The sequence below is a fragment of the Neolamprologus multifasciatus genome, chromosome 20 (genome assembly GCF_963576455.1).
Source record: "Neolamprologus multifasciatus chromosome 20, fNeoMul1.2, whole genome shotgun sequence".
Lineage (NCBI taxonomy): Eukaryota > Metazoa > Chordata > Actinopteri > Cichliformes > Cichlidae > Neolamprologus > Neolamprologus multifasciatus.
The window spans coordinates 17,660,303-17,670,732 of NC_140458.1; the positions used below are offsets into that span (position 1 = coordinate 17,660,303).

At 43.1% G+C, this 10,430-nt stretch overlaps 1 protein-coding gene across 1 annotated transcript; it reads right to left on the reverse strand.

Moving 5' to 3' along the window:
• Positions 1–33: 33 nt before the first annotated feature.
• Positions 34–10,350, reverse strand: ndufb11 (NADH:ubiquinone oxidoreductase subunit B11). Its single transcript, XM_085145009.1, has 3 exons — positions 10,116–10,350; positions 4,381–4,511; positions 34–229 (listed from the first exon to the last, which is right to left on the reverse strand). Exons 1-3 carry the CDS (start codon positions 10,287–10,289, stop codon positions 100–102), a joined length of 435 nt encoding a protein of 144 aa, XP_085001135.1. The 5' UTR covers positions 10,290–10,350; the 3' UTR covers positions 34–99.
• Between the last annotated feature and the right edge of the window lie 80 nt (positions 10,351–10,430).

A 10,430-nucleotide genomic window follows, 5' to 3' on the forward strand; every position in this document is an offset into this window, starting at 1 on the left:
GTCATCACTGTCCACAAAAAAATAACAACAAAATTCAACACACACATGTATTTTATTTTTATCAGTGAAATACAATAATCAGGTATTACAGTGGACACGTTACTGTCCTCCAGCTGTGGGAAGAATGATTTTGTTTGTGTCATAGTAGTTCTCCTCTATGAGAGGGCCACCATCGGCCTCGCGCTGCTGAATCAAATGTTCGGCCTCTCTTCTGGCCCACTGTCGCATGCTGGAACACAAAAATACACCAGATATGGACGGTGAGAAAATCAGAATGAAACCTATAATTAAACAATAATTAACTCAAGTTTAGGTGGAAACATTTCATTATTCCACTTAGACCTTCATGAATTCCAGAAAGAATATTAAATTGTGATGTTTGGTCAACAGGACAACTTTCATCCATCCATGTTAAATCAGAGTTGATGGGTACATTTTTGGATCTTTTCTTTGCATGGTTTAAGTGAAGCTGTTAAGTTGCACCAGGCCTGTCTTGGATCCTCCCCCACCAACCTATCCAGCTCACCACCGGGAAGTCATCAACTAAGAGCTCACCCTCTCTCTTTACGTGAGTGTCTAGAACACACGCTGCAGATCCAGTGATACAAAAAATCAATCGATCAACCTGCGACATAAATGCACAAGTCTCATGGACAACCTAAGAACACACTCAGATTCGGACATTGTGTTTGTTATGGACAAACTCTGACAACAACAGGAACAAGAACATTTACAAAATCTCCAGCAGAACAAAGACCGATGAGATTTGTCCAGACCGTCTGGATGTTTTAGTGATGTACCATAGACGAGGGCTGTGCCTATATCATATTGTCCACAATAATATCAGTCTAAGTTTTTATGCAATATAAAAATGTCATAGTGATGTCATTACTATTGTAAGGTTTTGCATTATTGTTCTCTAGTGTAAAATAGAAACAAACCTGAGCATGTCAGAGAGTAAGAGCCATGTGCCAGCCTACGACAAGCTAGTACCTAAAAAGGAAGCTGCTTCAGCTGCCTCCAACAAAGCAGCACTTTGTAAAATATGCAAGAAAACCGTTAACGCTAAAGATGGAAACAAACTTCTTTTTGAGAAAATTAAAAAAAACAACAACAATGGGTGAAAATTACTGATCTGGTTACATACATACTACTTTTGATTTATGCTGTTTGAATGGATATAATGCAAAGTCACTAATGCACTATAATGCTGCTTGCACCTTGCTTCAGTAGAGCCACAGTTTAAATTACTGTGTTATTAATGACAATAACTGATTGGAAAAGGAGGCGGGACAATTTCCTTCATGAATTTACAATTACAAACGCTGCTGTCTGCAAGCCTCATGTTGTTCTTTAAATCTAGTATGTGAGGCAATTCTAAAGAGTTTCGCAAATACTTTCATTCTATTTACATTTTAAAAATATTCCAACTGTAAAATTTAAGTTTCTTAATCTCAAGTCACTGTTTAAAAAAATAAAGTGTTATTTAACTTGATATTCAGTTAGCGTCTGCTGTGCTCCTAAGTATTGCTTATTAATATAAGCGTTGGTCTTCCTTGGTCTCCTGTGTTCTGAGGGCCTCTGGATGTCTGGAGCCTGGATCTCCTCCATACCTGCTTCATGCCCTGGAGGACGGGGCTATGGCTCCCCACATAGCCCCGTCCTCCAGGGTATGGCTCCCCACACCCTCTAGCAGATCATTACATGAAGGAACCTTTTGAATACAAGCACGCTCACGCTCACAGGTGTACACACGGGTGCTCACACACAAACTACGAGACAAAAACACAGATGATCTAAGCAGTTGTATTTTTAACCATGTGGGGATTAATTGCTACACTTTAGATACTGAGGGTGGCTCATGTTCAAAGCAGCCACTCATTTTGCCTGAATTGTCGATTCTCTTACGTAAATTTCACCTTCATCTTCCTCACTCTCTTGTAGGGACTGCATCCCTCCTGCACTTCTTCGAGGCTGATGCTAGCAACAGCCTCCTGTGAAACCCACCACAGTGGCTTGTGCATTGTTCACATTTACACACCACTTCAGAAATTTACCCACATTTGGCCAGTGGCAGGTGCCAATTTCCACCCTGGTGAGAAAATGTAAGCGGCTGGCTTAACCACGGCTCAGAAATGACGGCTCACTTTGCAGCATTCATAGTGTTCTTAATCACAAGGTACTCTGATGAGGCCAAAATGGGGACAATTTCAAGAACTGGTGACTAGTTTGTAGGGCTGGGCCATATCATACCGTTCACGGTAATACCGGTATAATTATCTATAAATAGATAAATATTTTTGGTCATATCGCCCTGCACTACTAGTTTATAGCGTCCTTTGACCATGACGCTTAACCAAAAATAAAAACATGAAAACAAAACACACATTTCTAAGGATAATAACTAAAAGAATATTGTTTAAAGTGTTTGCAGATCTGAGCAGACACCAGTGGACTTTCCAAGTAGGAACTGGTACAAACTGGTAAAGAATTGCACACCACTATACTGAAATATAATCACACTTAATATATCAGTAACATACAGGTGCATACAAATAAACTTGGATATAAGTCTTGGTGGTGCCGACCATTATTGATCAAACCTTTACATTGAAAGGACACCTCACTGCCTTTAGTCTTTTTCTTGGCCATTACTGGGTCAATGGTTCGATGGGTCACAATCAAATCAGGTGTTAATCTGATTTTATTTTTACTCTAGTAAAACTGAATTATATCCCATGTTCAACCTATGCTGAGAGGTCAGGTTCAGCAGGGGCTTTGAAATTGTGTGCTGGGAGCCTGCCGTTGTTGGTGGTGTGGTGACAGACAATCCGTGTACACACATAACGCACACACACATAATGCACACACATAATGCACACACGCATAATTTTAGAACACCCCAATTTTTCCAGTTATTTATTGCAATTCAAGTCCAATAAAACCATTTCAAATAGCTTGAAATGGTACAAAGCGGTGAACTGCCAGAGGTTAAAAAAAAGGGAAAAAAATGGTAAGGTTACCTAAAACTGAAATATCATGTACATTTCAAAATTATACAAAAACGGATTAACAATTTAATCTGTTCTGCAACAATGGAGCTTGATCAAGCCTTGAAAGCTGGTGCTACTAATTTGTACAGCTGTTCCAACTTTTCTGGATTACTTCCCCCTCTGTTTTGCATTAAAGAAGTGTTGGAACACACTGTGGTACCATACCCTCGTCAGCATCAGTTGAATAGTGTTGTACTGCAGAAAGCAGTGTGATGGTACACAAATGACGAGAAAAAGGTGATTAACAATGGAAGAGAGACAGACCATCATATAAATGTCGATCTGTCCTACAGAGAAACTGCAAAGAAAGTCAAGGTGTCAGTGAGTACAGTTTCCTTCAGCATCCAAAGGCTCAGAAACTGTGACAGGAAGAGGTCTGCAGACCCAAAGACACGACTGAATCAGAGGACAAGTTAACAGCTGTGTGATAGGCGGCTCACAGGACAACAGCTTCAAGCAGCTTAACAGTGGTCGTAGTAAGAAAGTCTCAGTTTCAACTGTGAAGAGAAGACTTTGAGCTGCAGGTTTGACAGGACGAGTTGCAGCAAGAAAGCCAGACGTCAGAATAAGACAAAGAGGCTTGGCTGGGCCGTGAAACAACACCATTGGACTACTGAAGACTGGAAGAAGGTATTATGGACTGATGGAACAACATTTGAAATCTTGGGTTCATCACACAGGATCTTTGCTGTGGAGTGGGTAACGGATGGTTCCACAGTGTGTGGCATTGTCTGTCAAACATGGAGGAGGAAGTGTGATGGTCTGGGGCTGTTTGCTGGATCCAGGGTCGATGACTTGTACAGAGTGAGAGGCTCCCTGAACCAAAACAGCTACAACAGCATTCTGCAGTGCAATACATCCTACAGCAAGATAATGACCCAAAACATAAGTCCAAGCAGTGCCAGAACTATGTTGGGAAAAAAGGAAGATGGGAATATGGGAAGAACTTTCTGGAGAATATGTGATTTCTATTGTAGAAAGAATGCAGCGGGTGTGTTCAGCTGTTATATCAGGTGCTACTTTGATGAGTAAAGGTTTAGAATTTTGGTCTATAAACTGATTCCATGACTTGTTTTTTTTGTTTTTTTAAACTCCAATTACTTATTTGTACCATGCTTTCATTTCAGAGTGCAATGAGACATTAAACTGCATAATTTTTAATAAAAGAAAGTTGTGGTGTTCTGAAACTTTTGACAAGTAGTGTATTTTAACTTAGGACAAGACATCTGACATTTTCACTCTGTCCTTTGACAAAGAACCATAGCTAAGTCCTAAGCCTAGCCACCGTATAAATGAGCTGATATGAAAAGATAAATTGAGAACTCACCCATGGTCGGGTAAATAGTGGATAAAAGTTCCTCCAATGACAAGAGCAACTGAAATGCCGAAGAAGAAGCCCACTTTCATATTCCACTCATCCTCCACTGGATCGCTGGAGAAGCCATGGTATTCCGGATTCTGAAAAAACCCACAAAAGGGGACCAGTTTAAGTATCCAACATGTTTTCAGTCAGTACTGGAAGGATGATACTGGCTTGTCTACACTTTCTGATATGATTTGTATGTTAACAGAACAACTAAAGTTCTTTGTTTTATTCAGGACAACCTGACTTAAAACCGCCTTATCTGACTACATCTAGACAACTGACTGTTGTGTCTTCACTGCTTATGAAGAAATCGCCTCGGAGTCGTCATACAGATTCTTTTATTCCGTAAATATAGAACAGCGCATCCACGCAAATGTAAACTGCTAAGCTAGCACATGAACACACAGCCGGCGTACCTATCTACATCCGGTGATTTCAAAATAAAAGTTCGAACATTACATCTCCCTTTAACGAACAAAAACGCTTCTCGGGTAGTGAGACTATAATAAGATATAAACAATATACTTCTAAGTTTCAATATGCTATGCTGCTGTATGTGTATTCTAAACATTTTTTATTTTATTTATTTTTTTAAACATTTCAACACTTCTTAAGTTTCCAAACATTTCAACACTCTTTTTAGTTTCTGTTGCATAAGTGTCTCTTTTTTCTTTTTTTTTCCTTTTTTTTGGGGGGGGGGGGGGGGGGGGGGTTACAAATCAAGGACCTGCCTTGGCTTGATGGCACGGCCGAATCTGGTGCGAGGGCAGGGTTCAGTCATTGTAGTTGGAGTGTGGTGGGGAGACCTGGTCTCTGGAACAATGTCTTGAGTGGTTTGCGTGTCATCACAAACGCCAGTTTGTGTGGGAGTGCGTGGCGAGGTGTCCTGGGCGCTGACAAGGTGTCGGCGATTGCGTCTCAGGAGTTGACCATCACCTGTTTTAGAGATAGGTACGCCGGCTGTGTGTTCATGTGCTAGCTTAGCAGTTTACATTTGCGTGGATGCGCTGTTCTATATTTACGGAATAAAAGAATCTGTATGACGACTCCGAGGCGATTTCTTCATAAGCAGTGAAGACACAACATGGTGTCAGAGTGAGTGCCTCCTCAGCGGACCCACTCAAAAAAAAAAAAAAAAAAAAATAGATAAAAAAAAGGAAGGAAGAAAATGGAGGCCTACGGTGTACCAGCCCCGAGAATGGACTGGGACTCGTCCAACCTACCCGACGCCTGGCGCCGCTTCAAACAGCATGTGGAGCTAATGTTTTCTGGACCACTCAAAGACAAGTCAGAGGAACAAAAGTGCAGCTTCCTACTTTTGTGGATCGGAGACAAAGGACGAGATATAAGTAATACGTGGAACCTAACAGAAGACGAAGCTAAGGTGCTACAAACGTATTACAACGGCTTCACAACGTACCTCACGCCGAAAGCTAACCCTATATTCGCCAGATACAAATTCCACGAAAAAACACAAGACAGCGGTGAGTCCTTTGAGCACTTCGTCACAGAGCTAAAACTCCTTGTTAAAGACTGTGATTATGAAAAAAGTGAAGAAATGGTAAGAGCCAGAATAGTTTTTGGAACCAACTCTCCTCACGTCAGAGAGAAGCTACTCAGCCAAGGACGGACTCTTACGCTAGAGAAAGCTATAGACATAGCCCGCTCCTATGAGCTAGCACAGTCACAACTAAAAGCTATGACTAACAACAACCATGAAGTGCATGCCGTACGTCGCAAAGGCGCAAAACTTACCGCGAACCAGCAAAGCAAGTGAAAATTTCAGACACCAAAACAAAGCCTGCATGGCATGTGGGAGGAATCACAACAAACGAACTGATTGCCCAGCCAAAGGAAAGCAGTGTCTGAAATGCAATAAATTCAACCACTTTGCAAAAGTATGCAGATCTAAGAGCAACGTGGAAAGAAAAACAGGACACAGAGAGGTGCACACTGTACTAGAGGCTAACGATTCAGAGCCAGAGCTGTTCATAGACACCATAGCTGCAGAGGATGATGGAGACAGTCCGTTTGCAGACATACTACTGGGACCAAATAAGATAAAACTCACCTTCAAGTTGGACACTGGAGCACAAGCGAACATCATACCAGCCAACACTTTCCAAATGCTACAAACTCCACTCAGGGAGGACAAGGACAAACTGTTTGGCTATGGGGGCCACCCGCTCAAAGTCAACGGACACTGTGAGTTGATTAGCAGATACAAAGACCGAAAATCAGAACAGATGTTTCATGTTGTTGACTGCACCGGCCCACCAATATTAGGCTTCAGAGCATGCAAAGCCCTTGGAGTCATTAAGGTTGTGTACGCAGTAACGGAGAGCATGGAAGCAGGGCAGCCCACCAAAGCACCAGACATCATGAGCGAATATTCTGATGTTTTCAAAGGCATTGGGGAATTCCAAGGTGAGTGCAGTTTCACCGTGGACCCGACTGTCGCACCAGTCGTGTGCCCACCAAGAAGAGTGCCTTTTGCCCTCAGAGATCGGGTCAAATCAGAGCTGGACAATATGGAAAGAGACATGATTATCCAAAAAGTCACAGAGCCCACCAAATGGGTCAATGCTCTGGTAATCTGTGAGAACCCGAAAAGACCCAAACTCCGGCTGTGCCTGGACCCAAGACCTCTAAATAAAGCCATAATGAGACCACACTATCCACTCCCCACTCTTGAGGATGTGACACACAAGCTTACAGGTGCAAACTTTTTCAGCATCCTCGACGCACGTTCCGGCTATTGGGCCATCAAGCTAAGTGAAGAGTCATCCTTTTTGACTACATTCAACACAATCTTCGGCAGATACCGTTTCCTCAGACTCCCCTTTGGCATTGTGTCTGCTCAAGATGAGTTCCAGAGGAGGATTGACGAGACATATGAAGGCCTGGAAGGAGTGGCAGGCATCGTTGATGACATCATTGTGTTCGGAAAAACAAAAGAGGAACACGACAAGAACCTCAAAGCCATGCTCAACCGCACAAGAGAGAGAGAGGTTTAAAACTCAATCCAGAAAAGTGCAGCATCGGTGTTACAGAATTGAGTTTTTTCAGACATAAGCTCACAACCAACGGACTGAAACCAGACCCACTCAAGGTAAAAGCTATCAAAAACATGAAACCTCCAGAAAACGCTGCAGAGCTGGAAACAATCCTCGGCATGGTGAATTATCTCGCCAGATTTGCCCCAAACTTGGCAGAAATGAGTGCGCCACTCAGACTGCTGCTGCGCCAAGACATGCCGTTCAAATGGGAAGAAGAACACACGCGTGCTTTCCAGCAAATCAAAGACACCCTTACTGCCGAACCAGGGCCAGTGCTTGCATATTTCAACCCTCAAAAGGAAGTAACTCTACAAGTAGACGCATCTAAAAATGGACTGGGTGCAACAGTCATGCAAGAAGGAAGGCCGGTCACATACGCTTCAAAACTGCTTAACAAAACAGAGCAAAACTACGCCCAAATAAAGAAAGAACTCTACGCCGTCCTCTATGGCTGTAAAAGATTTCATGACTACATCTACGGACGTCATATTACAGTTGAGTCGGATCACAAGCCACTGGAAAGTATACTACGCAAACCGCTAGCCTTGGCGCCGCCTCGACTACAACGTGTGCTGCTTGCTCTTCAGAAGTACAGCATAACACTTGTCCACAGGTCTGGAAAAGAGATCCCAGTAGCAGACACGCCATCAAGAAAGTCAATAGACGACAGTGACAGCTCACTAAGTGAGGAAATGGAAACACAAGTACACACAATCATCCAGACAGCACCAGTGAGCACAGAGAAACTGGAATGCATCAAAACTGCCACGGCCCAAGATGAACAGCTCTCTACCCTCAAACACATCATCCGGTCAGGCTGGCCAGAGACACGCAAAAAATGCCCAGAACTTGTCAGTGAGTACTGGAACCATCGTGATGAAATCACTGAGGCAGATGGACTTCTCCTGAAAGGTGAAAGAATAATAGTTCCGCACTCGCTGAGAAAAGACATGCTGCAACGAATACACACGGGGCATTTTGGAGTCGAAAAGAGCAAACACAGGGCACGAGACATAATGTTCTGGCCAGGCATGAGCAAACAGATTGAACAGACAGTTATGAAATGTGACATCTGCCAAACGCATCGCAGCTCGAACCAAAAAGAGCCCATGCTGCCTCAAGAAATCGCCTCGGAGTCGTCATACAGATTCTTTTATTCCGTAAATATAGAACAGCGCATCCACGCAAATGTAAACTGCTAAGCTAGCACATGAACACACAGCCGGCGTACCTATCTACATCTGGTGATTTCAAAATAAAAGTTCGAACATTACACTGACTACAAGCCAGAGGAAAGTTGAACCTGAGGAATAAACTGAAGAATTTGCAAAGGCTTAAATGTCCCACAGACATTTTCCTGCATTATCAGGTGACCTCTTCTGACAGAGAATAGCTTAAAGCAGCTTTTAAAATCAGTCTAATATTATGGACAGTTTGTGATATTTACACATTTGTGAAATATTAATTGTTTTTCTGATAAGCATATTCGTGTTTTATTTTAAATTAAGACGCTTCGTGTACATCTGTTGCTCTAGCAGCTCAGTGCGGCTCTTTCTCCCTTAAAACCTTCAAACTCAGACTAATCGTACTGATCAGGACTGTATAGACCTCAGGTGGGTTATGTTTGCATCTTTATATGTTAATGCATGTTAATATTTGTACAATCTGTATCTTTGTATTGTGGGCGATCGTGGCTCAAGAGTTGGGCGTTCGCCTTGTAATTGGAAGGTTGCCGGTTCGAGCCCCAGCTTGGACAGTCTCGGTCGTTGTGTCCTTGGGCAAGACACTTCACCTGTTGCCTACTGGTGGTGGTCAGAGGGCCCGGTGGCGCCAGTGTCCGGCAGCCTCGCCTCTGTCAGTGCGCCCCAGGGTGGCTGTGGCTACATTGTAGCTTACCATCACCAGTGTGTGAATGTGTGCGTGAATGGGTGGATGACTGGATATGTAAAGCGCTTTGGGGTCCTTAGGGACTAGTAAAGCGCTATATAAATACAGGCCATTTACCATTTACCATTATTGTTCCGGTTTCCTTTCTCTGTTGTGAAGATAGCTAAGATTGTTTGCATCTCCAGGTTTAAAGCGGCCTTGTAAGATTCAATGGTCCTCACACAAAATACACTGCTTAAAAAACCAAACAAACAGAAACAAAACGAACATCTGATCAGATCTCACGGGCAGTTTAAACTCTTGTTAGCAGAGCTGGGGGCACATCTGAGGAAGCAGACAAATCATTTCAGAGAACCGACTGACCCAGAGTAGGCTAGCTGTATGTCTGCGGTAAAAATAGTATTTTTTAATCAATTAATTTTTATTTTTAATCATTGCGATACTATTGTATATTGAGAACTGGCGCGCAATTTGAGCTCTTAGCGCACTTGTTGCAAAATAAACCGATCTGATTGGTCAGATCGGTTTATTTGGATCTGAAGAACCGCAAAAATCGAGCCTGGTTGGGAAAAAATAAATGCCGTAAATTCGTCCAGTGAAAATACGCGGTCGGTGTGAACGGCTGCATTAATGGGGATGTCCGAGAATAATTTAAACGCACAGAAGTGAACGCGTCCGGTGTGTAAAGCCCTTTACTGTGTAAAAATAACATTAGCATGCTGTCCCCAAATCTGATCGAGCAGAACTCACCTTGACATACGGGCTGACCTCACCGTGACCAGAATGCTGGACCTCGGGGTGGAGCTCCGTCACCGCGGTCGAGCCTGTAGCACTGTTCGCTTTAGACTGGGAGACCAACCGGGCTGGTGGATTATAAAGTAACCGGGGCAAAGTCAGCCCAAACCGCGAAATTCGGGTCAACATTTTGCCACTTCTGAAGGATACTGTTAGCCCGGAACCGGAAACTACGGTTTCAACTCTTCTTCTTCTTCTTCTTTTGTTTACGGTTACCAAATACCGAAACGCTGCATTACCGCCACCAACTGTGATGGAGTGTGGACCGAA

Excerpts from the sequence above, each read along its gene's own strand:
- ndufb11 (XM_085145009.1), bottom strand. The coding sequence starts at position 10,289 with ATGTTGACCCGAATTTCGCGGTTTGGGCTGACTTTGCCCCGGTTACTT. Across the intron at positions 4,512-10,115 it reads AGGTCAGCCCGTATGTCAAG|AATCCGGAATACCATGGCTT; the intron begins GTGAGTTCTGCT and ends GGGTTTTTTCAG. Across the intron at positions 230-4,380 it reads CACTATTTACCCGACCATGG|CATGCGACAGTGGGCCAGAA; the intron begins GTGAGTTCTCAA and ends TTTGTGTTCCAG.